A 27,899-nucleotide genomic window follows, 5' to 3' on the forward strand; every position below is an offset into this window, starting at 1 on the left:
GCCGCCGCCGCCGCCGCCGCCGCCTCCAGCGCATTCAACAGGCAGCTGCGCCGCGCTCGCGCCGCCGGCGAGAGCGAGCGGCCCGCGGTGTCCGTCCGTCCGTCCGTCCGTCCGTGGCCCTGTCAGCAGGAGCGCGGCCCTGGAGCTGCCCGGCTCTGGCCAGCCGTCCTGGTGGTGCAGCGAACCCGGAGCAGCCTTGGATGTTGATGGACCCACGAAGTTAAGTTCTGGGCTCGCGCGGCTACTCCGCTGCTCCTTCCTCCCGGTTTCCGTCAGCTCGCGGCACTGACTTCGTCCTCCCCCCATCCCCCCAGGATCTCGGGCCAGCCTTTGCGCCCCCTCCGCTCCGCGCTGCGCTCCCCCCCTTCTCGGCTCTCCGGCGGCTGGGGGAGGGGCGGGGGTCACCATGGCCGAAGCGCCTCAGGTGGTGGAGATCGACCCGGACTTCGAGCCGCTGCCCCGGCCGCGCTCGTGCACCTGGCCGCTGCCCAGGCCGGAGTTTAGCCAGTCCAACTCGGCCACCTCCAGCCCGGCGCCGTCGGGCGGCGCGGCCGCCAACCCCGACGCCGCGGCGGGCCTGCCCCCAGCCTCGGCGGCCGCTGTCAACGCCGACTTCATGAGCAACCTGAGCCTGCTGGAGGAGAGCGAGGACTTCCCGCAGGCGCCCGGCTCCGTGGCGGCGGCCGCAGCGGCGGCGGCGGCGGTGGCGGCGGCCGCGGCGGCTGCCACCGGGGGACTGTGCGGGGACTTCCAGGGCGCAGAGGCGGCGGGCTGCCTGCACCCGGCGCCGCCGCAGCCCCCGGCGCCCGGGCCACTGTCACAGCACCCGCCTGTACCCCCCGCGGCTGCTGGGCCGCTCGCTGGGCAGCCGCGCAAGAGCAGCTCGTCCCGCCGCAACGCGTGGGGCAACCTGTCCTACGCCGACCTCATCACCAAGGCCATCGAGAGCTCGGCCGAGAAGCGGCTCACGCTGTCTCAGATCTACGAGTGGATGGTCAAGAGCGTGCCCTACTTCAAGGATAAGGGCGATAGCAACAGCTCGGCGGGCTGGAAGGTGAGCGGCCGGACCGGGGCGCGGTGGGGCAGGTGCGGGGGTGGCTGGGCGGGTCGCGCGGGCGGCCGAGGGCGGGTGGGAAGTGGCAGGTGCGGGGGCTTGCCCGGGCGGAGGGGAGGCGCGCGCGCGCCGCAGAGTTGCGGTGGGACAGGCACAGGGGCGTGTTGGGGGGGAACTGAGGCGTGAAGAAAGTGCGTCAGGAACTGGGCGTCAGAGCGGGCAGGAAAGTTTGCCAGTCAGAGAGAGAAGGTTTCACGCGGAGCGGCTGCCCCTTTTGCCTCCCGGACCTCCGGCGGGGAGGGCGGCTCCTCTCCGCCCTCGCAGCGCGGGGCCGTTTCCGCCGCGCCGAGCGGTGGAGGGGGCGGCGAGGGGGGCACCCAAACCCGGGGGGCACGGCTGCAGGTGGAGGGGACAGCCTTGGGACGGTGCGGGGTCGGCCGCGCCACTTCTGGAGGCCGATGCGCTTTTGGCTTTGTTTTGGTTTTATCCCGGGTGGCCTCGGGTGCTGGGGTCCAGGCGCGCCGAGCCCGAGGGAGCGCCTCCGACACGTGCGAAGGGGCGGCCACCGCCTGCGGAGCGCCGGCGCCCGGCCGCGCGGGGCGAGCTAAGTTCAAGTGTGACCCTCGGCGGGGGCGGGCGCCGGCGGCGGCTGGGGAGGGGCCGCGGGCGCAGGAAGCGAGCGCCTTTAAAGGGCCAGCGCGGCGGGCCGGCCCCGGTCCACGCAGGGAAGCGCCCCAAACATGGGCTTGGCCACGGTGTGAGGCTAATAATTAGAAACACGGAGGCAGGCCAGGGTGGGTGTGTGTGTGCGCGCCCGCGCGCCTTTTCTTGGCCTCGCCACCTCAGTGTTATGAAGCGCTGGTGCGCCGGTGAGGGCCGACGCAGGGGGTTTTGTGACCCTTGCGGCCGGGGAAGTCGCAGAGGAGGTGCGCGTCCGGGCCACGGCAGGACATCCTGAGCGAGGCTGGCAAAGACTCGGGTGGGGGGTGGCTGGCGCATCCCTTCCCCGCCTTGAAGGCCGCGGGAGGACGCGCTCGGCGCGGGCCCCCGAAAGCCGACAGTTTCTCACGGTTTTGGATGTGAAAAGACTCGCTGCTTGAATCAGACCCCTTTCTCGCCTCGCCTGGCCCCTTAGCGTGACTGTACGGCGTAACACGGAGTGGTCTTCCCCGCGCGAGCGTTACAGCGACTGGCTCACATACCCTGTCGGTTCTGTGGTTAATGTGTCAGAAAGGTCAGCTTCCTCACATCTTATTGAGGTTCCTTGGAGAAGGAGTCAGGACTTTATTTTTCCTAACAGTGTTTAAGAGTAAAAGTATCACTTATAACCTCATTAGTAGGCATTACGTGCAGTTTTGCCAAGTGGTTCGTAAAAGTAAAGTGCCTTCTTGCTGTAGGCTCCTTGTATCTTGTGTTCTCAGTCACAAAATGAAGATTGTCAAATCCAATTTCACTTAGTATTGGAATTTAAGTACTTGACTGATTTGCTCATCTATCAATTCTATTTAAGCTATTAAAAAGCATTTGCAATTAAATTTTTTTTTTGACATTCAGAGTACTGTGTGTACTTAGCCATTCTTTCACGTCCTTGGAAATGGATACAACTTACTTCAACTTGCTGGAGTAGCTTTCTTTAAAGATAAGGGCAGTGTTTCAGGATATTTTTAGTTTGCCTCTCAAGGCATTGTCAAGGTATTCTGACACTAGGAATATAACTTAGAACTTTTTAAGGCTTAGACTTTATATGTATGTAAACTCTAAGGTCATATCACCCCCTTAACCATTTTCTTAAGTTCTTGTTTTAACATTTTTTTTTTAAAGATGCAGGTATAATTTTGTATTTTAAAATTGTCTTTAGGAGAGCTATTAAGTGCTGAGTAGGGACCATGTGCTGAGTGGCAGCTCCCAGAGGGAACTCCGAGCCTGGCCTTGGGAGGGAGTAGTCTGTGTTTGTCAGATGAGTAGATGTTTCAGGAGTAATGAAGAATCAGTTGGTGCAAGTCAGATTCCAGCAAGTGTATTTTCAGTTTGAGTAAAAGGGTATTTTAAGGAAAAAAAAAAAAAAAACCTGAACTGTTCTAACTCATAACTAGTCTTCTGGTTAGACATTTCATAAAAATGAGTTACTTGTTAAAACCGAGTTTCACTCTCAGATCTGAAAGACTCTCTTGCTCTGAAGATTTATAAAAAGGACAAATTGTACTATGTGACTTTTAAAAAAAAATCCTGTTCTAAAATGCAGATTAGCCAAAACTTAACTGTTTTAGGAGAGGCTGTTTTGGAACAAAATATTTCCTGTGATTTACTACTGGGAATTAAAGCGAATCTTTAATTAAATATAGTTTCTTGTGCTTGACTTCCTGGGGCCTGCCTGAGAATTTGAAAGTCATTTGCATAGGACCGAAGAGTTGCAAAGCTGTTAGAGTTCAAAACCTTCTTGAATAGTTGCCAGCTGGCTATATTTGCGGGATATACATGTAGTGTGTGCGGATGATATGTTAAATCTCATACACTTGTTTTAATATTGGCTAGAACTGTCATGAGGTCACACACAAAGTAGAACTAAAGACTGGAAAATCTGGGATCTTTTAAGGCTGGTGCGGTATTTATAAATAGTGAAACTCAATTTCCATGACTTGTTTTCTCATATAGAAAGTTTTCTAAAGCTTGGGAAGTAGTATTGTGAACTCTTTTTTTTTTTTAATGGCGGTTTTGAGTTGACTTTTTTGGTTTTGATACTATTTGATGGAACATATAATTTAGATTAAAAATGCTTTGACTATAACCGTTATTAATGGTACTTTTAGACTGTTTTTATTGTGAATTAGCTCAGATATTCTTTAATTGAGAATGAAATTTATTTTGGTCTGGTTTGTGAACTGACAGTATATTTTTAGATTCACATCTATTCTGTGATTGGGGTTTTTTACTCCACAGATGTGTAATTTAGCCACTGAGATCCCATTAGGAAGCTGGCTGTCTTCTGACTGCATAGCCACATTTAAGTTAATCCTGGTGAGAATGATTAGAGGGCCTGAGAAATCTTCTAGTTTGTCAGTGAAGTTACCTTAAAGGAAACCATTTTTTGGTAGTCTGGCGGAAATTTGAATATCTGTATTTTTAGAGGCCAAAAGTTAGCCTGAATCTGCAGTGAATGTCTTAACGACTAAATCAGTTTATGTTAAAAAGTTCCAAAATACATGCTAAATTTGAATGCCTTACGTGACATTCAGAAGAACCTTCTTTTTGCCTTTTACATACGGTTACATACGGTTTTGTGTCAGTTGTTTGGGAGGATGGAAGGGAGAGTAGCTCCTGTTTTTGAGTAATAATCAGCTTTTTTTTTTTTTTAAAGTGGCAAACATTTGAGCACTGAAGAGAAGACATTTTAATTTTTATGTAAACTTTAAAAAAGTTGAAGTTCTTTGAGACCCCCCCAAATTGTCAAAAGGTTGTCATGTTGGCAGTAGACAGACATGTCCTGGATTCCATGCTGTGCACAGGGAATGTTCTCAATGTCTGGCTGAAGTCCGGCTAGGCCCAGGGCAGGAATACTCAAAGGTTAACTTAGAATCCCTGGTAGACTGCAGGTGTTTTACCTGTCTTCATCCAAGCTCCCAAACTGCAGTTTGTGGTAGGCTTGGGAGCTGCTGTCTGTATTTACCGGGAGCTCGAGCTATTTGCATTTTTCTGGCCCACTCTGCCCTTGGAAACTACCCAGTACCCTGGCATAATGGGAATTTACCTGGTATGCTTTTGTTTTTGAGGGAGGGGGTTGTTTCTGTGTGTGCTGTAGCTTTGGAGCTCCCTGGAATCCTCTTGGAAAGACAGTGCGAAATTCATAATGATTGGAGAGAGCAGAGTTTCCATTGTGCGGAAGGCAGCGTAGATTTGTCCCTGCTTCCCCAGAGTTCCACAATTTACATTGACCTTCATAGCAACAATTTGTAGAGAGCTGTCCAGACTCAACAGGATCTCCCTTGGTTCAGGTAACATTTTCCTTGGTGCACACAAGATTTTGAAGTTGTGTTGTGAAACAGAGAGGACCAGATGAACTTGAAAAATGTTTATTTTGATGTTGAGTTGAGGAAGGCTTGTATCCCAATGGATGTGCTGTATACAAAGAGATGTGTAAGAACTCTTCTTTTAGCTAATTGCTAGCTAACAAGTCAGTCAGTGGCACAAGCATTCTGTGTTACTTGTTGTCTTCTAAGGAACATAGGAAACTGAACTTACATTTTTGTACATTGATAATCTTACACAGTTCAGCCTTTAAAAGACAACACTTTTTCCCGCTGGTATTCTAGTTTACTCAACTCAGTCTGCTTACAGTTTCAAACTTGTGAGATAAGCATCACAATGTTGAATATTGGGTGAATTATGCTTGCTGCTTGGAAGGCATTTGGCCACCTTCTGTTTTTCTTTATCCATCTTCAAGAGATAAAGGCTTAGAAAAAGCAAAAGAGTAAAGCAAACTGGATTTGCTATTAAGCCTAATAACAATTGGGAAGCTACATCTGTGGCTTTTTTTCAGCATGTCAATTTTTACTTTACCTAAATAAGGGCGTAAATTCAACGTGAGTCCTTTATTTCAAGTGAGAGCTGTGAGTGTTTAGCCTTTGTAACCCTGATTCTGGTTTTTGTTCTGTTGATTACTGAAACTGTACTCTTGATGGTCGGGAATCCCTGAAGGCTGGGACAGTGAAGGATGTCTGAAGTGTTCCCTTTTCTCGACTTTGCTTTGAGCAACTGTTTCTAGTTGGGCTCTGTTGCATTGCTTTGTCTTATCTCCCCAACCCCCATTTTTTCTGGCTTCTCAACTGACTCCCCGTTTTTCCTCCTCTTACCTTGCTCCCTTGTTGTGGACTTTCCCTAGGTAACTTCCACCTCTATTGCCTATGTCCCAGTTACCCAAGAGCCCTAAATATCCCACTTTCACCTCAAATTAAACATGTTTGAAACCAAACAATGTATTTCCCCTTAATTCAGGATGTGATTCCCATCTTGAGGTCCCCATTAGGTTCCTGGTCTAGTTAGCCTTTTCCCTAGTTTTCAGACCTACATGTTCACTCTCTTCTCTGTTTAGTGTCCCCAGGGGTCTCTTAAGCTTTTCTTTTCCCAGCCACTGACCATTCCCCTAGGCTAGCTCTTATTTCAGGCTTGGCCATCTCATCCCTGGAACTTGGATATTTTCGCGTCCTTCTGGAAATTCTGCAGATCTTGCTTAGTCTGCAAGGATCAAGTCAGTTCACCAACTTCCAGTCTTGGCTCCTGCCCAGAGGAATTTTTGCCTTCTCTGAGTGAATGCTTGGTAATCTCTTAATTCACACAATTTAACTTGAATGTCTGCATGCTTTTGTTTCTCCGTTATATGGGTAGGGAGAAAAATACTTCCTTGGAACATGCATCTTTTATATTTCAGCTTTTGTTGTGTAATGGTTATCATAAAATGCATCATGCAGAATAATTTAAGTGGTATAAGTAAAAAACTGATTATTTCTGATAGATGTTCAACGTGTCCTCCACCAATTTGTTGAGAAATGTTACTGTGTATAAGATGTAGTGCTAGGTGTTTTTGAATGACATATGACTCAAAAGATCCAGTAGGGAGACTAGAAGTGACATGTAAATAATATGGTACCAGGTAGGAAGTGCCTTGAAGAATGAAGATGTGTAATGACACACTGAACTGGGCCTTGAAGATGGGAGTATTCCCCCAAGATTTCACTGTGCAGGAAGGTTGAAAGAATTATACATCGGACATCCATATATTTACCACCTAGTTTCTACTACTGCCAGTTATACTTGTTTTATCATAAGTTTTCCTTAATTAAATGGACACCCATCTTCCTATACATCAACTTATCCTTTTTTTTTATTATTTTTTATTTTTTTTAATTTTTTTTTTTTGACAGGCAGAGTGGACAGTGAGAGAGAGAGACAGAGAGAAAGGTCTTCCTTTGCCGTTGGTTCACCCTCAAATGGCCGCCACGGCCGGTGCGATGCGGCCGGCGCACCGCGCTGATCCGATGGCAGGAGCCAGGTGCTTCTCCTGATCTCCCATGGGGTGCAGGGCCCAAGCACTTGGGCCATCCTCCACTGCACTCCCTGGCCACAGCAGAGAGCTGGCCTGGAAGAGGGGCAACTGGGACAGAATCCGGCGCCCCGACCGGGACTAGAACCCGGTGTGCCTGCACCGCAAGGCGGAGGATTAGCCTAGTGAGCCGCGGCGCAACTTATCCTATTTTTAAAACTTAATTTTGAGATGATATTCTGGCATTCATAAACTCCTGAAAATAGGGGAAGCATTAGTTTCTCTTAGTGATAGAAATGCATAGGCTGAAAAGTAACTCCTGATAAAGGAGTGTCTTATCAAGTATAAACTTGGATTTTACGTATGTTAGAAAAGTAATACTGTGTTACAGGCTGAAATCATTTTAGGAATACATTTGTATACAAATAAAGAGATCCATGGAATGCAACTTAAATCTAGTATACAGCATTTGATTTCAAAACTGACATACAGAATTTCATAACACATAAAGGTGATTATGTAATTGACTTATGTTAATGGTTGGTGTTTATGAAATATTTAACTCTTTGCTTGTTGTGTTCTTTTTTCTAAATTAAAAAAAAATTATTTGAAAGGCAGAGGACCATGGTGGCGGTGAGGGAGGTGGCGATGGGATTTATTTCTTCTGCTGATTCACTCCCCAGATGCCCCCAGTAGCTGGGTCAGGCCAAGACCAGGAGCTAGGAACTCCTGGGTCTCCCATGTGAGAGGCAGGGTCTTAAGTACTTGAGCCCAATACCTGCTGCCTCCCAGGGTGTGTGCAGTTCAGGAAGCTAGATTGAAAGTGAATCCTTGGCTGGCGCCAAGGTGGAGGATGGCCCAAGTACTTGGGTCCCTGCACCCACATGGGAGACCAGGAGAAAGTACCCAGCTCCTGGCTTTGGAATGGCGCAGCACCGGCCGTGGCAGCTATTTGGGGAGTGAACCTACAGAAGGAAGACCTTTTCTCTGTCTCTCACTAACTCTGCCTGGCAAAAAAAAAAAAAAGAAAGAAAGAAAAAGTGAATCCTGGACACAAACCAGCCACTCTGTCATAGGATGCAGGTGTCCCAAGGGGCCACTTATCTGTGCCACAACATTTACTTCAGCTAGATTTGTTCTTCAAAATTAACTTTCGTGGCCAGGGTCCAGGAGGCAGAGTGATTCAAAGAAAGGAAGATTATTATATGAGAAATTCTGAATTGAAGTTAGTAACCTTAAAATGTACTTAAAGCAATTACAAGGTAAAGTTATGTTGGCTTACAAAGAAGCTTCAAAACTTAAATGTCAGTTATAATACTGCCTTGACTAATATTAGATATGCTTGACAGCTTTCTCATAATTTATTAGTATCCAGTAACCCAAGTGCAGGAATGAAGATTAAAAAGAGATGTTTTAGTGAATCCAAAGGAGGTTAAATTTGGAAGGGTATAAGTGAAATAACTGGATATTCAGAATACTTGGAATAAGTTAGACTAGCTTGTGAAGAGCTACAAGACAAAGGTTTATGCAGTACAAATTTGTATTATGGTATAGGAGAAGGACAAATGCAGATTTTAAAAATGATGAAGCATTTTAGAAATGAGTGTTGAAGTACAGAAAGCTGTTTTACTACTGTGTTGATATGTATAGTAGCAGACATTATTTTTTGAAAGATCCCCTTGCTGGAGGGTGGGAGATAGACTAACAAAAATAGATTGAGAAGCCCACTATCATACGGTGGGGTTTTAACATGCACATTACCTCCCACATGGAGAAAATAGCTTTTAGTGTGAACCAGGACATCACACTTGTGTGATTGTTAAACTAGTCAAAAATAAAAATCAACTAGGAAACAATATGGCTTTGCCCACTCTGAGTTTTTTTATTATTTATTTATTTATTGACAGGCAGAGTTAGGCAGTGAGAGAGAGAGGTCTTCCTTCCGTTGGTTCCCCCCCCAAATGGCCACTATGGCTGGCACGCTGCGCTGATCCAAAGCCAGGAGCCAGGTGCTTCCTCCTGGTCTCCCATGCTGGTGCAGGGCCCAAGCACTTGGGCCATCCTCCACTGCACTCCCGGGCCACAGCAGAGAGCTGGACTGGAAGAGGAGCAACCGGAACAGAACCGGCGCCCCAACCGGGACTAGAACCCGGTGTGCCGGCGCCGCAGGCCGAGGATTAGCCTAGTGAGCCGCGGCGCTGGCCTCCCACTCTGAGTTTTTACTGCTACTGATTTTGTAGGTCTAGTGAAGTTCAAAGTTACAGTTTGTCTTTGGTCTTTTTGATCTGTGAGTGGGGAGGTGGGTAGAACATCTTCAACCCTCAGCTCCTCATCTTGGTTCTCATTTTGAAGGGAAGGTGTAGGGTCTGAGCTCCCTGAAGGAGGAGAGGTAGATTTTGCTTTATAGCTCTCTTGGGAGGCAGACCATTTCTGTTAAGGTAGCATGTTTCTGCAGAATCTTTCTGGTGACTTAATTCTTAGGGCCAGCAAAAAGTGTTTCTGCCTTCTCAAAGAGTGGCACCTCTGAAGTGTTGTGGCTCATTTGTCAACAGAACTCCCATCTGGGAAGTGCTGTTGTCTCTAACAAACCTTACTTCCCTTACACATCCCTTGGCCAGCCACACTAAGAAATCTCGAGACTGCCACCTTTCAGTGTGACTTGGTTCCAACCTCTTTATATAGATCTTTGAGATCTCTCCAAAAAGGAGAATCTTTTTCTGCCATGAGATATTTTTCCTGATATTTGTCTTAATTACAGTTTTGTTCATTTGTGTGGCTTAAGTTACAGAACCGGTCCTGATAATATATAATATAAAATGACCTTAACAGCTGTAGAGATGCTACCCAGCTTCATCTGATTAAAGCTGTGCCAGGATGAGAAAGAGGGTAGGAAAAGAGGGGTGGCCTGTTTTCCAGTTGTTTTCTCTTGTCTGATTAAAGACATTTCTTGGCCAAGCAGATTTTTCTTAATTGCTCTTCACAAATCTGGAAAATGGGTCATGGTTTTATATGTATCTTTACTTTTATTATGTCAGAGTCCATAAGCATCTGAGTTGAGAACAAATGTTTTCTGTTTACAGCCATGGTTCCCCCACTTTTTAAAAAAAGATTTATTTACTTGAAAGGCAGAGTTACAGTGAAGCAGAGAGAGAGAGAGATTGATCGATCGATCAATCTTCCATTTGCTGGTTCACTCCCCAAATGGCTGCATCAGCTGAGGCTGGGCCAGGTCCAAGCCAGAGCCTGGAACTCCATCTGGCTATCTCTTGTGGGTGGCAGGAGCCCAAGAATTTGGTCTACCTTCCGTTGCTTTCCCAGGTGCATTAGCAGGAGCTGGGTCAGAAGTGGAGTAGCCTGGACTTGAACCAGCACCCGTATGAGATGCCAGCATTGCAGGCAGTGGCTTAACCTACTGTGCCATGAAGTAGGCCCCTTGGTCCCCCCTCCCCGCCCCCCCCCCCTTTTTTTTTTTAAGATTTTATTTACTTATTGAGATGTAGAGTTAACAGGCAGAGAGAGGGAGAGATAGAAAGAAAGGTCTTTCATCTCCTGGTTCACTCCCCAAATGGCCCAAATGGCCCAAGCTGGGTGGATCCAAAGCCAGGAGCCAAGAGCTTCTTCCAGGTCTCCCTTGTGGGTGCAGGGGCCCAAGCACTTGGCCCATCTTCTACTGCTTTCCCAAGCTATAGCGGAGAACTGGATTGGAAGAGGAACAGCCAGCACACAAACTGATGCCCATATGGGATGCTAGTGCTGCAGGTGGAGACTTAGCCCACTACATCACAGTGCTGGCCCCAGAGTCCCCTTACTTGAAGTTAACACTACTATCCTGTTCCTAGAGGGGCCTCCATTCTGGGTTTGCTTGGTTATCAGTTTGAAAGCAGTTCAATGAACCTGGCATCGGAAAGGGAGGAGGTATGTGGTTGCATTTTGTAACTGCTAAGAAAGCCAGACGGTGATTAGACCTCCAAGTCTTACTTAGATCCTAGGCAAGAGAGGAGTCTGAGGAAGGAAGGAGGTGAGGGGAAGCTGTTTTGGATGATGTAGGATAATACAGCAGATCTCTTAAGTTGTTTCTGAAGTCTTAGCTGGGGCATGGAGACACTGAGCCCTGCTTCTTCTATGTTTTCCTCCTCCCCTTTCATATCAGTTTTCCTTTTTTTTTTTTTTCTTAATTGGGTTTATTTTGTTATTTGAAAGAGTTACAGGGAGAAGTAGAGACACAGAGAGAGGTCTTCCATTCGCTGGTTCATTACCCAAATGGCCTCAGTGGCCGGAGCTGAGCTGATCTGATCTGAAGTCAGGAGACAGGAGTGTCTTCTGGGTCTCCCACATGGTTGCAGAGGCCCAAGGACTTGGGCCATCTTCTGCTTTCCCAGGCCATAGCAGAGAGCTGGATCAGAAGTGGAGCAGCCAGGCCCATATGGGAGGCTGGCACTGCAGGTTGGGGCCGTAACCCACTGTGCCACCCCCTTTTTTAATCATCAAAATGAGTGTTTTTCCTCCACTAGGCCCCAGAAAAACCTGCAGTGCAGATGTCTGAGAGAAACCTATAGGTTTGAGTACGGAATCCCCATGCAAGGAAGGATCTGGCCTTTATGATTGCATAGTTGACAAGGGTAAGAGTGAAAAAAGAAATGCATTTAGACTTCAAATCCACTTTGGAGAGAGAAATTATAATGGGACCATCTAATTCTCAGGCTTATAAATACTGTGTGTCCTTCAAAGCTTGAAAACCAAATAACCACATAAATATTTGGGAATAGTCTATACAAGTAAATGTCAAATGCTTCAGATAGTTTGGTTGCTTGGAAGCAAGGTCAAAGGAAATGGTTTGCATATGGTTTAGCTAGAGATCTTTATTTTGGCAGAGCCTTGGGTAGTGACAGTCACAATGTGGATTTTATTGTTCTACTGAAAGTTTTTTCTCGGTTACTCTCACACAACCTTAAGTGTAGGATTGTATAAATAACATCAAGATAGGTGCTTTCAGTCACCAGTTTTTGCATCAGAGGTGATGCAGCTTCTTAACTCTTGCAGTGAGGGTTAATTTGCAGAATCATCAATTTGTCACACTAGTGTGGGTTCAGTGTCAGGTTTCAGCCCTCCCCACTGCAATTTGGGTACTGAAGAAACCCAGTTACCTTAAGCCAAGAGTTACAGTTACTTCATCTGTGGACATCAGGAAGCTCCCTCTCTACAGAGCCAGCTCCCAGGGGGTGAGGGGGGCTGGGGAACTGGGAGAACTTGTAAGTATCAACTGAGGTTGTTTGTGTACTCAGTACCAAGCTGGCTGCATCTCTCTAAACTTCAAAATAAGATTTTTTTCTCCAGATGGGTAGGTATTCAGGTTATTAAGAAATTCACATGCAATGAAGGTGAAAACTGTCTGTGGATCATCCTAGGAGAGTTTTCTGTAATCTGTGTGATTGGTCTCTCCAATCTTTTAGGATATAATTTTCAGTGGCTCATTGTGACATTAGCACACCTGTTTTTTTAATTTCTTTTCAGTGAATGACATAAATATATAGATTTATTTATTTGAAAGGCAGAGTTAGAGAAAAGGAGAGACAGAGATCTTTGATTTGCTGGTTTACTCCACAAATGGCTGAAACGACCTGGACTGGGCCAGGCCGAAGCCAGGAGCTTCTTCTGGGTCTCCCACGAAAGTGCAGGGGCCCAAGGACTAACGCCATCCTCCTCTGCTCCACTGCTTTCCAGGCTCCTTAGCAGGGAGTTGGATTGGAAGTGGAACAGCTGGAACAAAAGGGGATTCAGGTGCTGCAGGCACCCTCTGCGCCCTTAGTGCACCTTGAACATGAAATTCCTTTGTTCCCATTCTCTTGTGTTACCTGTGTGCCGGAAGTGATTTCTTGAATTTGTGAAATTTTTGAAATAAAATGATGATGTAGGCCTGGACTGATTTTTATTATATGCATTTGTATTAAGGCTTTCATATTATGATAGAACACTAATTTTAAACACTTAGCATTTGATAGCTTTATGTTTTACAGGAGGTCATCAAAATGGTTTTCATTGCTTTTTTTTCTCTCCTATGGTATTTGGTGTAATTAAAAATTAATGCCAAGGAAATTTATCAGGATTAGAAATTCCTATAATTAGGCATGTTTGATGTGATTCACATCCTCTCTTTGGGTCTATGATTGGTACTTCCCCAACTGTGACCACACTGCTCTGTGGTAGCCTTCCTGTAGGATTAGATCCCAGTAATCCTGGGATGTTCCCTTCAGGTGCTTTTTATATTTCTTAAATTGCCACTTTTAACGTGCTTCATTGTCTGAGTTTGGTGTAGTATTTGATATGCTGAAAACATAACCCTAAAAAATAGAAAGCAGATTATTAAAGTAAAAATCTGCAAGTATAGTTGTCATAGACTTTAAGAATTCTGCTGCCTGCCGCTGGATGTATGGGTTGGCCCTGACTCTGTTACTGAGTAGTCCTGGCACTCTATTGCCACCCTCTCAGAGACTCTGCTACTTTCTGATCCTTTTAGCCTGAAATGTCCTCTGTAGTGCCTAACTCAGAAGTTAACATTCTCAATCTGTCCAGGCTAGTTGAATTTCAAACTATTTAGTATATAGTTTGAATATTAAAGCTGTGCCATTGCCATTGTTATTGTGATGCTTTATTTTGAGCTAAAGGCAGAAGGTGTGGGAGCTAAAATGAGAGAATATTATATTGATAAAGGTGTAGTCCATATTTATGCTGAATATTTTTCTCCCACAACTATTGGAGGGTGTATATTTGAAGTCAGTTTTTTAATTAATTACCATTTCATTATATGCCTTTAAATTATATTTCTAAGAAGAAAAATCTAAAAATAATAATTATTGTGCTATGTGATACCATTTAACAATGCAGATGGCCTTGGGTTATGTCAGATGCTGAACATATTAAAAAAGGGTCCTACTTTCTTAATAAAGAGACATTTTAATTTAAAACAAACCGGTCGTAGTTACAGTTCTTAGATTAGCCATGAATTCTGCCTGTATTTATATAAAAGAGGCAAGAAAGGAAAAAGGAAATCACTTTGAACTGCGGAAGTCCGCAGCTGAGATCCATTCTATACTGATTGACAACTTAGGGCTTCCAATTAATCCTCATTTACACTCCCCACCCACATTTGTGTTTCAAATAACTCACTTTATTAATTTGAATTTTTCCCCCAAATAACTCGTTTTAGAAAGTATTGGGGAAAGAAGTAAAGTAAGGAAGTCAGGGGGATGAAATGAAAACTTAAAAATTTGATTCTAAGGTAACGCATCAGAAGGCTTCTTTGCATGACTCAGTTCTTCTTGATCCTTAACCGAATACACCCATGGGATTTGGAGTGGTGACACCTCCCCCCGGTCATGTGCCCTCTCAATGTCTCTTTGTGGGCTTGCTGAGACTATTTCAGAGATTCTCTTAAAAAAAAAAAAAATGACATTGACTTTTATTAAACCAGCTCCCAAGCATGTGATGTGCCTTTTGCTCAAAACCTGGCTCCTGGAGAGGTGTCCTGTGGGTTTGATAGCTATCTTGTTACTCTGGCCTGAAACTAGTGAGCAGCGGCCTTCTTGCAGACTTAGGCAGGCACATCACTTCCAGGGCCTGCTAAAACAGAGCCTCGTGACTTGTTAGACCTCATTTATTGTGCAAATGAACTTGAATATTCCCAGAACAGCTTACTCTAAGCTTATAGGCTTAGAAAATTTAAAACCTCTTCCATCTTTCATCAGAATAAAGCTTTTGGATTCATAGTTTACTCGTTCTGGCTATAAATATAGTGATAGTATTTCAGTTTGGCCAAATATGGGGCATGACCTTTGACATCTGCTTGGCTATGCCTGGGAATGTAACATCCTTCAGTTTAGATGGAATTCCCTTGTTTTGTTTCCTGTGATAGTGAGGGGAAATACAATTTTTGGCTCTTTCAACCAGAGGTGGAGGAAGACAGGAAGAAAGTAAAATTGGAATGCATAATGGGGTATTAATGGCTATTTTTGCTGGGTGTGGCTGAATTGGTGTACTTTTATGGAAGTCAGACTGCGAGTAATTAATGAAAAATAATTTAAAAATGCTATAATCGTATTTAGTTGTTTTTTTTTTTTTTACTAACTTGACGTTTTAAGGTCTTTTAACTGTTTTACATTTAAGTACACATGGTAGAAAGAACTACAATCACTATTATGTCTTTTTGTTATGCCTTTGCTAGTCCTCAGTGTACCATACCAGCTGAGAAGAGCTTTAAAAGGGAACTTGATTGTATTTCTCCCTCAGGAGGGAAATATTTTGCTACTCCCAAGGAAAACTTTATGTCTGTGTTTCTGTTTCCTGAATGTAATCAGAACCACCGGCAATAATTACTCACTTTGAATTATCATGGAATTCAAATATCCAAATTTGATTCAATGGAGAGAGATGTTGAAATCGGAGTTTCACAGTAATTTCCATTTATTTATTTATTTATTTATTTATTTATTTATTTTTGACAGGCAGAATTAGAGAGAGACAGAGAGAGGGCGCTGTGCCGATCCGAAGCCAGGAGCCAGGTGCTTCCTCCTGGTCTCCCATGCTGGTGCAGGGCCCAAGCACCTGGGCCATCCTCCACTGCACTCCTGGGCCACAGCAGAGAGCTGTACTGGAAGAGGAGCAACCAGGACAGAACCGGCGCCCCAACCGGGACTAGAACCCATAGTACCGGTGCCGCAGGTGGAGGATTAGCCAATTGAGCCGTGGCACCAGCCACAGTAATTTCCTTTTAAAAGTCGTAAGAATCAGATTTTGCTTTAGATACTTTAAACACAAAGCATGACATCCCCCCCCCCCCCCCAGAACCTTGTGCTTAGTCTGTTAGCTTTTTCATGTCCCATCTAAGGCTGATATCCAGCGCAGACAAGTTGAAGCTCTAGGTTGCAGGGAGTCATCTGCGTTGTTCTCAGATATCCACTAAATGAAGAATGCCACGTGTAGCTTTCTGGGCCTCTGAAGGTAAAAGTCTGAATGGCTTATATTAAGAGGGTACTACCTCTTTTGGCTTACCTCTTCCTCTGCCTCCCTACTTTTTCCGCTTTTGCTTTTCTTCTTATTTTCAGCCCCTAATTTAAAATACTTGATTTGAATTAACTTCTCTAACCTGTTAATGTAAGCTAGGTGAAAATTTTCTCTAAAGATCATCTGCTGTTGCTGGTGTGAGTTTTATATTCACTATAGTCACTTCATTGTATTAACACTACCTTTGGAGATGGTCATTAAATTATGAATGGAACTGATCCCATGTGGAAGTGTTTTGCAGGTAGATTTACTGTCTGACAAATTGTCTCTGTAGGAGTTCTCTTGAGATGTTGGCATTCCCGTTTGTTTCACAGTTCTTGGATTTTGGCTCAGGGGCTTTCACATGTGGTGAACTGTATAATGGAAGGTAGAAAGAGTCAGACTTAGGTTTGAACAGATTTTAAAGCATCACCTGAGGCAGGATGCCCTTGTTTGGTCATTCGGAGATTTTGAGAATTCACTGTCTGCTACAATGCTGAAAGTTTGATTTCTGTATTGAGCCTGTGATTTCTCTTAAAATTCCCCCTTCTCCCATCTCTGGCTTGCTTTTAATTCTGGATTTGGTAGCTACACTGAATTAGCTTAATTTATTTCAGTTTTATGAATAGGGAGGAAACTAGTGTCAAAATGCAGGATCCCAAACTGAGCCTTCTGTTCTGGATGGGGAGTAACCAGTGTGAGAAGCACACGGTAGGGGGTTGACAGTGTCCTTTTCAGGGACACTGTGTGGTAGGGTGACGAGAAAGCTTGCACTGGCTTTTAGTTTTACTTAAAAGATGGGTAAACAAGATAATAGAGGCCTGTACATGCTTTTCTTTAAAAAGAAAAAAATAGGAGCCTGCAACAGTGGCATCAATTTGTGTCTCTGTGGCTCCACTTCTGATCCAGCTCCTTGCTAATGGCTCCTGCCACCCTTATGGCAGAAGAAGGTCCTGGCTTCAGTCTGACTCAGCCCTGGCCATTGTGGCCATCTGGGGAGTGAACCAGCAGATGGAAAATCTGTTTCTCCCTGTCTCTGTAGCTGTCAAATAAATAAATAAAATCCCTTTAAAAAATTAAATTATTTTAAAGGCAGGGTGCTGTGGGTAGGGGCAGATATAGACAGTGGCTGGGCTGGGCCAACAAGACTATGAGCTGGAAACTTGTACCAGCTCTCCCATGTAGGTGGTGGGGCCCCAACTATGTATTGCTTCCCAGGGTGCATATTAGCAGGAAGCTATAATTGGGAGTGGAGCCAGAAGTCGAACCCAGGCGCTCTCTTGCAGGATGAAGGCATCCCTTGTATTGTCTTAACCACTATTGAAACACCCGCCCCAAGGCCTGAATGCCCTAACCAGTGTTTGGAGAATGGTGGTAATGTGCATCACACTGGGCATTAATAAGCTACAAGCCACGTTAAGCAAGGTTCATAAAGAGGACATCCACAAGGAGAATTACTTAGGAGAGCGAGCTAAGTGGAAACTATGCTGTATATTTTAGCCTTTAAGCTAGAAATCTGTACGTGTTTGTTTTACACTATTTTTACTAACTTCAGTGCGTTCTGGTAAATAGGAGTCATGAAATGGTCAGGGGATGAGAGGGAAACCACTTTTCTGGTATCTGTTCGTCTGGATGTGAGAATTAAAGTTCCACTGAATCGATATCTACCCAGTCCATCCTGTTCTTTAACTTTTGGTAAGAGGGAGTACCTGCATGCAGGATACTGATCATGGTGTGGGTGTTGGGCAAGTGGGTTAGCCTGCTGCTTGGGACGCCTGCATCCCAGTGAGAGTCCTAGCTCCTCCACTCCTGATCCTTTGTCCTGCTAGGCAGCAGATGATGGCTCAAGTACTTGGGTTCCTGCCACCCACATGGGAGAACTGGATGGAGTTTCAGGCTCCTGGCTTCAGCTTGGCCCAATCCTGGCTGTTACATGCATTTGGGGGAATGAACCAAGCAGTGGGCAATCTGTTTCTCTGTCTCTGTCTCTCTCTCTCTCTGTCTCTCTTCTCTCTCTCTCTCTCTCTCTCTCTGCATTTCAAATAACTAAATCTTTAAAAAACCAAAACTATTCATGGGCATTTCAACATTCCAGGCAGACATTGTCATCAGCTGTTCTTGTTGAACTAAAAGTGCATTTGTGCTCTTCAGTGGTAAATCTTGAACTGTTTTAACAGGTAAACTGGTTTAACAGATTCTGCCACCTTCCCACACATCTGTGTTGAGTGCTAAAGTTACTAACTTTGGGTAGGATGGGATCGGCTGCTTTCATTCTCTGAAGTTCTGGTCTAAAACTTAAGAGATCTGGGCTGAAGTCCCTTAGATTAGTAAAAGGAGCTAAAATTCTCTAGGTGGGTTGTTTTTTTAAACTGAGTGGGGATAAGAGAGAATACTGCCCCTGTATGTGTTTGGTGAGTAATTCTGCCTATTGACATTTTATATGTTGGCCCAGTCAAACCAGGGTCTATGGAATTGGGATCCCCCATACTGAGGACTCTCAGCTCCTGTAAACCACCCTGGAGGTTTTTTTCTACCTCCTGTTGGATTTGGTCTGGCTCTCTCTGGCTTCTAATCAGTCCTCCTTTCATTCTTTCACTTCCTCTTCCCCTCACTCCCAGTAACTTTTTTCATTTCTATTTGAAGCAGCAAAGTCCCCACTCTCCTCATTAGGCCACACAGAAGCTTTGCCTACTTGGCTCCCTGTGTGGTGGGATGAGGTGTGAGAGGAAAGCTTGATGCTGTCGTAGTCACAGGTTGTTGGGGATGTTTCATTTTTGTCCTGTGTCAGTTTTGGCACCTGTAATTTTAGGTGGTGCCAGTGTGTCTACGAAGCAAGCTTTGAGATCCTTGTCCATAAAGGCACCAGTTAGATGTGTCTTCCAGCACATCCTGAGAGACTGTCTGTATGTCACCAGGGTGTTCCAGAACTGATGTTAGAGTCACTTCAGAACTGTCAGAATTCCCTCTACCATTTGCTTCTTACAGTGCCCTGATGGGCTCAGCCCAGATCTGTAAATTTGCGGCAGGTATTAGAGGAGCCTTAGATTCTAGTTCTAGATTGCTAACCAGATAGTTCATATTTAGACAAGACACATCACTGTACCAGCCTCTTCATCCGTGAAATGGGGTTAATGATGCTTCTGGGGAGTATTTGAGGTGCTCCGAGCAAGGAGCTGGGTAGTGCTGTCGCATCGCACAGTTCAGCATTAGCCAAAATACTGGAGCATAAAGGTCGAGGACCTGGGAGTCTGGGGCTTTCATTTTTTATTTATGAGTTTCATGACTATATGGAGTATTTTAAGAGGAGATCAGAACCAAAGAAAAAATCAAAACACTTAACTAGACCTGTCTTTCCTAACTTTCCTAGTTAATTCTATAGCAAGTTTGATAAAGGCATAATGGGAATATTGCATAATTTTCATGTTTTGGAAGAACTTCTGATGGGATGAAAGAAATACATAGCAGCGTGAAAAAGCAAAATATAAAATTGTGTCTAAATGGCTTCTAATCTTATGAAGTATCTCTGGCTCTGAATAACTACATCTAGGAAGAAATACACCAAATGTTTGAGTGGGTTGTACTAAGTATGGGAAATTACTTTTTCTTTATATTTTTCCTTTTCATCAACACACATTTAGTGGAAGCATTAAGGTTTTTGAAGTGTAAATGCAGTTTGTGATTTTTCAGTCTCCTCCTTGAGAGAATGTTGGAGCCAAGCAAGTGCTGAACTTTGAGAGGGCAATGTGGGCAAGTAGACTTGAGAGTTCTTTATGTGCTACGGAGCAAGACAGGACTGAGCCGATGTTGGATTCCCAAGGGATAAGATATCCAGGTTCTGTGTGGCGACAGCCGCAAGAGATGCCTTTGCAATGATGAGGCAGACTGGGGTACACTGTAGCTTCATTTCATTTTGACGGTGGTAATGTGCTATGTTTAGAATGGGTTTGGGTGCGCTTGTTACACATCCCAGAAATTCTTAGGTGTATGCAAAAAAAAAAAATCTTTAGGATTTTGCTTGTTTTACAAAACAGTGATGTTTTGTGTGGCTGGCACCGTGGCTCCTTGGTTAATCCTCTGCCTGCTGTGCTGGCATCCCTTATGGCATCCTATATGGGTGCCAGTTCAAGTCCTGGCTGCTCCACTTCCCATCCAGCTCTCTGCTATGACCTTCCCAGGCAGTAGAGGATGACCCAAGTGCTTGGGCCTCTGCACCTGCATAGGAGACCTGGAAGAAGCTCCTGGCTCTGAATTGGTGCAGCGCCAGCCGTTGCGGCCATTTTGGGGGTGAACCAATGGATGGAAGACCTTTCTCTCTATCTCTCTCTACTGTCTGAAACGCTATCGCTCAAATAAATAAAATCTTAAAAAAAAGAAAAAAATGTTATGTTTTAGTAGCTATAAAGAAATAGCTAATATTTATTGTGTGCTTACCATGCCCTATACTTCTGTCAGTGCTTTTTATGTATCACTTAATCTCATATGACATATAAGGTACATTTTTATTACTTTCCTCACTTGTAGATGTGGAATCTGAGACAGTAAAGCTAAGTTGTTTGTCCAATTTCAAGCAGTAAGTGCTGTCGGGGATTTTAATCTAGATCTCTGGCTTAACCACTTCACTGTGCTTCATCAAAGATGGTGATTATCTTTAGAATCTTGGAGGAAAACTAAATTGGATATACTAAGGTAAAATAAAATCAATGTATAATCAGTTAATTCACAGAATCTAAAAAGTCAATGTATATGCTGACAGTTTGAAGATAGGGATCTTAACTAGTTTGGCTAGCTAGCAAACTAGACTCTTCAATGGATGGAAAAATACTTTCATATAGTGAGTCTTTGGATTAGTGGATTTTCTTGTCCTCCAAGGAGAAAACGTTGGGTCCATTTGTGGTGATGATTAATGTGTGGTTAGGGGGAATTGACCAAGTGACCCAGTCATAGCTCATGGTGGCAAACAGAAGTCACCTCATGGTTTCCTCTCCAGATTGGGGAGGGTGTGGGATCTAGTGGGCCCCACCGTTGGTTGTTACTCCTTTCACATACTGCTTGGAAGACAGAGGAAAAGTACTTCTTTTTACAGGGCATGGACTTGTCCTTGTTGATGCTGTAGGATAGAAATAGAAGTGACAAACATTGCCCCATTTGGACAGAAAAGAGAATTCTTGGGGTTAGCTTAAGTTTCAGGAAGGCTGTAAGCCATGTAAGGGAGAAGGACAGTATGAAATTTTTTCCACATCTAGCATTTTTCTGTTCAGTCCTATTTAGTTTGTGGTACCAGCTCCATTGCCCAGGTAGAAAACAGACCACAGGAGGCTAAGTGACCTTCCTGGTCCACCCTCCTACAGTTTGGAGAACCTGAGACTTAGGCATGTGGGATGCCACAGCTGTCCTTTTCCCCTTCTCATCATCCCATGACCTGTTTCTGGGGAATCCCCTTCTTGAGAAAGTCTTCAGGTTTTACTTTGGAAAATGGATAGAGTGGTGTGGTTCAGAGTCAGAGTTTGCTTGGCTTGGTCCTCATCTCCAAACAGCGGTCATCCTCCCTTTCGATTCTTTGAACTCCTCTTACCTGTGTTGTTTGTAAGAAGTGGTAGCACATTCATTTTTTCTTGGGCAAATGGTTCCTAATGGATAAGATCTGTGTCATTTAATAAGGATTATGTAGAGGGTTATTAATACTTGCTTTATTAAAAATAGTGAATTTATGTTCAATTAAGTAAAAGGGCTCCTCAGGCCAGAAATCCTATAGTGTTTAGAACTTGGAATGTGGTCGCCAAATCTGTGCAAGGCTGTTAAGCTAATGCTTGGGCAAATTAACATCTTTGTATGGGTTTCCTTATCTGAAAAAATGAGAATAGTGCTATCTGGGACTATTGTGGGTGTTAAGAGATTGTGGTTGCCACATAGATAAAACTTATTGTCCACCCCCCTACCTCCTCTGTCATTTTACTTTAAAAAATTATTTTTCTGAGAAATAGAGAAAAGACAGAGTGATCTTCCACTCTCTGGTTCACACCTAAAATGCCTACAATAGTGAGGGCTAGGCCAGGCCCAAGCCAGGATCCTGAAATTCAGTGTTGCCTCCCAAGGTGCACATAGTTAGGAAGCCGAAATTTCAAGTGGAGCTGGGGCGTGAACTCAAGCAGTCCGATAAAGGGTGAGTGTCTCAAGCAGCATCTTAACTGCTGTACCATGTGCTGCCCAACCTGATTCCCGCCCCAGCAGGCATTTTGTTTGCAGAGGTTTTCTGGATAAAAGGGAAAAGAGAAACAATTCTAAGTATTTCTGCATTGATCCTTACAAAAGACAGGGCCATTGATCCTTAACTACCCCTCACATCCCTCTAGGGGATGTTTGGCAATTCAGGAAACATTCTTGGTTGTCATAACTTTGGGGAGGGTTTGCTACTGGCATCTGATTAGATCAAGGATGCTGCTGAACCTCCTCAATGCACAGGACTTGCTCCCGCAGCAAAGAAATACCCTGCTCCGAATGGTAAGGGTGTTGAGCTTGGGAAATGCTGCTCCGGGGAAATTTTATTTTTTTGTACACTAAAATCTTCTTTGTTATTTACTCAGTAACTTCAAACAGTTGAAACAAGCAAGTGAGGGAATTCTACACTTAGTTCCTATCTTTATTTACTGTACCTTAAACTAGAAGAATGATGTGGGGCCCTGCTGCGTGGGAGATGGAAGCAGGGTTAGTATGTCAGAGGGTGAGGCCTCCTCTTCTGTCAGCCTGGAGGCTTGTGACCTTGCTGTAGAGATGGCAGAGCTGTCGTTCTGGCTTCGTTGGACCTTCTTACCTGTCTCTCTTGTCCCTTTTTGTTGTCCCAGCTACTGCTCTGGGGTTATTGAAGTCAGTGAGCTGTCTCCTTCCTCTCCTAGCTTCCACGCCCCTGCAGAGAGAAAGCAAAAAAGTCTGCTTTCGAAAATGGGTTTAAACAATTCTTTCAGTGTTTGAACTTTTGTTGATTCCTAGAAATTCCTAGTGAGTCTTTGACTATGCAGCAGTAGAAAGTATTTTTCCCTTCTTGTTATTTACCCCATCCCACCTTTTACAGCCTCCTCTCTTTAAGTCAGGAAAACAGGAGGCCCTGAGTGCTCACCAAGGACAAGGAGTGTGTGCGGCTGGGGGTCAGTGTGTGCTGTGACAGAGGTGGACAGACCTGCAGTCCTCACTTGCATTTGCTGAGGCAGCCACAGATGGTGTCTTGCATTGGCAGCGGTTCCTTTTGAATCAGGAGTGAACCTTCTGATAGGAGATTTCTTACACATTAGAACTTTAAAAAGAGCAGCTGCCCATGGTCTTTGGCTGCTTTCTCTCAGGTCCTCCCTTCCCTTCCATTTCCATCATCTTAGCTGAGCATCTTCCACCTCATCAACTGGGTGGAGCTCTCTCTAAACCTCCTGCCTACAGTCTCAGCGCATCACCACTTATCTTATTTCCATTTCAAAATTTCCCTGGAATTTTTGTTTTAAAAATTTTATTTATTTTAGAGATAGGTAGATAGACCATCTTCTTGGTTCACTCCCCAAATATCCAGGAGCAGGGAACCCAATCCAGGTCTCCTTTGTGGGTAGCAGGGACCCAGCTACCTGAGCCATCACCTGCTGCCTGCTAGGGTGTGCACTGGGTAGCAGGAATCTCGAATGGAGCTGTCATTGAACCCAGGCACTCCAGTGTAGGATGAAGGTGCCTTTAACTGGCAGCTGAACTGCTACATCAAATGCCTGCCCCCTCTGCTGGAAGTTTCTTATGCACCCCATGTCCTAGGGTGAACATATTTTGTCTCTTCTTCTCACTATGGTAAAGAGTGCATGTGTTTCTTAATGTGGGTGGCTGCCTTCTCATATCCTCAAATCCTTGATCCTTGGGGTGTATGTAGCTGGGCCTAACACTCTGTTTTCCTGGCTGTTTTATTTCCTCACACCTATACCAATCAGCTGCTTCTGCTTTTCCTCCTTGGATCCTTCCTCTATCCTCCTAGACTGTCTCTTTTGCCACCTCCTCCACCAATTTCGTCTTGAGTTCCTCTGCAGTTGTTCAGACTCTCTTCCATTGCTTCCCTGTAACAGGGTGTATTCTCCAGTGGACGGTCTCACAAATTAGCCTCTCGCTTCTGCCCTGTCTCCCCTCAGACTGCAGGCTCTTCCACGTGGAATTCTGTTCACTTCTCTGTCCTGGAAGCCCCAGAGTATAGTTACAGGCATGAGACAGACATTAAAAAAAAAAAAAAAGAAAGAAAGAAAGAAATGACATGACAGTTTTTTGATGGAGAAGTAAAAAATTTTATTTTTTCATATTATATCATTTTTAAAAGATTTATTTATTTGAAAGGCGGAGTTTCAGAGATGGAGAGGCAAAGGCAGAGAGGAGTTTTTTGTTTTTTTTTTTTTTTAAGATTTTATTTATTTATTTGAGAGGTAGAGTTACAGACAGTGAGAGGGAGAAACAGAGAAAGGTCTTCCGTCTGTTGGTTCACTCCTCAAATGGCCGAAGCTGATCTGATCTGAAGCCAGGAGCCAGGTGCTTCTTCCCAGTCTCCCATATGGGTACAGGGGCCCAAGGATTTGGGCCATCTTCCGCTGCTTTCCCAGGCCATAGCAAAGAGCTGGATTGGAAGAGGAGCAGCTGGGACTAGAACTGGCACCCATATGGGATGCCAGCGCTGCAGGCAGAGGATTAATCTGCGCCACGGCACTGGCCCCCAGAGAGAAGTCTTGTACTACTGATTCACTCCCCAAATGGCCACAGTGGTCAAGGCTGGGCTAGACTGAAGCCAGGAGCCAGGAGCTTCATCTGGGTCTCCCAGGTGAGTGTGGTGGCCCAAGCACTTGGGCCATCTTCTGCAGCTTTCTAAGGTGTGCTAGTAGGGAGCTGGATTGGAAGTGGAGCAGCTGGGACTCAAACCCAGTGCCCCTATGACATGCCGGCGCTGTAGGCATCAGCTTAACCTGCTATGCTACAGTGCCTGCCCCTTATCACCTTATTTTTAACATTCCTCTGTTAACTCTTCATAATGGTGATGATGCTAGACGTTCTCAACCGGCTTGACATGTTTTTCTGGTACAACTTTTAAATTAGTAGGTCCTTAAATTATCTGATTCACTGTTGTCATTGTACTAAATTAACCTTACTATACCAATCCTTGACATTATAGAATCCAGAAAAAGAAAGAACATTTCACAGTATTCCTGTTATCTACCATTGAACTATGCCAACAGAAAACTAAATTTTAAGAATTCTTTTAAAATATGAAAAATAGAAAGTGGCCAGGCGTGTCATTGTTAGCCAAATAGTGGTCTGTTGGTGGTAAAAATGTGTACTGTAGCTTAGAAAGGAAATGACCTAAGTATGGTACATCCGAACTTTCAATCTCATCTGAAGTTATTCCATAATTTACAGATAAGCATAAAGCTTTTCGAAATTCTAGAGTCTAGGTTATCTGCACCATGCATTTGGCTGTTCTTCCCATAAAGTTAGCAGTTGTTCTGGAAATCAGCATATAGGAGTGGTTAAGAGCTTAGGTCTTGCTAGTCACGTTGCCTGGGTGAGGCCCTACCTTCAGAACTTAGCAGCTTAGACACTTGGGCAACTGGCATCACTGTGCTGTACTTTTCTCATATGAAAATGTATAGTAGCTCATAGATCATTGTGAGAACTGAATAAACTATGAAATGTGTGCCAGAGTAGTGTTTAGCATGTAGGAAGTGTTTCATAAATGGTAGTTGTTGTCATTAGCATAGAACAGAGTATATGCAGAAGGCAGAAAATAAGAGGCTGACATTTTTTTGAATTGGTTAAAATATGATGGATAGGAGGACTAAGGCCAAGGGTGAGATCTCATTGGGGACCTGTTGTAGGTAATGGGGACCAGGATCAATAGCTGCTGCTCACCCTGCCTGTATTGAGTGGGAATCAGTCGTATTTTGACTCCAGACTTGCTGCACTTATGAGTGAAGTTCTTAATCTTTATTGCTCACTTACAGATTGGGGTAAAATGATGGGAGGTTGTTGTAAGGACTGTGTGAGTTAACATGAGTGTAAAGATGCTTAAAGAATAATGTCTGGCATGTAGTCAGTGTTTAAGAAATATTGTTCATAATTACTGTCATGCATTCAGCATGTACACTGGGCCAGGTACTGTTGAGGCTTGCTGTACATATTATTTCATTCTCATAGCAACCTTTGTCCTTTTTTCTTTTTTTTTTTTTTTTAACAATTATTTTATTTATTTGAAAGAGTTACAGAGAAAGGTAGAGCCAAAGAGAAAGAGGTCTTCCATTCTGCTGGCTCACTCCCCAAATGACCGCAATGGCCAGAGCTGAGTTGATCCAAAGCCAGGAGCCAGGATCTTCTTCTGGGTCTCCCATGCAAGTGTAGGGGCCCAAAGACTTGGGCCATCTTCCACTGCTTTCCCAGGCCATAGCAGAGAGCTGGATTGGAGGAGGAGCAGCTGGGTCTCCAACCGCAGCCCATAAGGGATGCTGGTGCTTCAGGCCAGGGCGTTAACCCACTGCACCCCAGCACCGGTCCCCCCCTTAAAGCAACCTTTGAAAGTAAGCATTATCATCACCAATTTACAGTCTAGGAAATGGAGATCAGGAGAGGTAGAGGACCTTGTCCAAGGTTGTGTAGCCTGTTGTGGCAGAGGAGGAACTGGTCTGCTTCTTCTGCAAACATGTTCTTCTATGGGTCTGTGACATGCATGAGGTCGGTCCCCAGGGAGGGACAGCAGTTACACAAGTGCAGTTCATCCTGATGGTCAGGACCATAGTCAAGCTCCCGAGAGTGGGCAGGGTAAGCCTTTGAGCAGAGGGCAAAGGATGGGTGAAGCCATCGCCCTTACCAAGAGGGTGTGCCTGATTGACAGAAGCTCTTCCTGCAGAAGGGACCAGCCTGCTCAGTTGTAGAGGTCAATGATTAGAACTGATGAATTTTAGTTTAGGGGATTGCCGAGATGTGGTATCTTTGAAATTTTTGTGTGTAAAAATACTTTGCTATAATTGTGAAAATGTTTTGATTATAGTCTTAGCAGGATAGTTGCTCAAGGATTATAAACCTGACTGCAAAAATTTCAAGAATGTGTGACAAGCAGATTATTGAAGTTGAGTAAAAACACAACTGACCAGGATTTTTTTCTTTGTTTAAAAAGATTTATTTATTTGAAAGACAGAATTACAGAGAGGCAGGGGCAGACAGGGAGAGAGGGAGGTCTTCATTCACTGGTGCACTCCCGAGATGGCTGCAACGGCTGGAGCTGTGCCGATCCGAAGCCAGGAGCCAGGAGCTTCATCTGGGTCTCCCATGTAGGTGCAGGGGCCCAAGGACTTGGACCATCTTCTGCTTTCCCAGGTGATAGCAGAGAGCTGGATTGGAAGTGGAGCAGTCGGGATTTGAACCGGTGCCCATATCGGTTGCTGGCACTGCAGGTGGCGGCTTTACCTGCTATGCCATAGTGCCAGCCCCGGATTTTTTTTCTTTTAGAACTGCCTCAGCAAGGTATGTCTCCTTTTCATCCCAAGGATTTTAGTACTAAACTATAAATATTTAAGACTTGGCCTCTGTGTTAACACACTTTTATTAGAAACATTTAAGTTCCTCCTAAAGTTTATAATATAATGGTTCTGTAAAGCAGCAGATTGATATTAAGCAATTTACAGAAAAATTTTATCATCTTGAATTCACTCCTTTTTTCCTACTTGAAACTAAAGAATCAGAATGAATGGGAACCAGCATTTTTCTCTTTTTATTTGTTATTTTTTAATT

The 27,899-nt window shown here is 44.6% G+C and overlaps 1 protein-coding gene across 1 annotated transcript in view; it reads left to right on the forward strand.

The window, feature by feature from the left end:
- Positions 1-270: 270 nt before the first annotated feature.
- The window catches only part of FOXO1 (forkhead box O1), a 107,063-nt gene continuing 79,434 nt past the window's right edge, over positions 271-27,899 (forward strand). Inside the window, exon 1 of the mRNA XM_051831745.2 lies at positions 271-1,054. Within this exon, the coding sequence (XP_051687705.2) occupies positions 407-1,054 (648 nt within the window). The 5' untranslated portion in view covers positions 271-406. The remainder of the gene's footprint in view (positions 1,055-27,899) is intronic.

This window comes from Oryctolagus cuniculus, chromosome 9 (assembly GCF_964237555.1).
Source record: "Oryctolagus cuniculus chromosome 9, mOryCun1.1, whole genome shotgun sequence".
NCBI lineage: Eukaryota > Metazoa > Chordata > Mammalia > Lagomorpha > Leporidae > Oryctolagus > Oryctolagus cuniculus.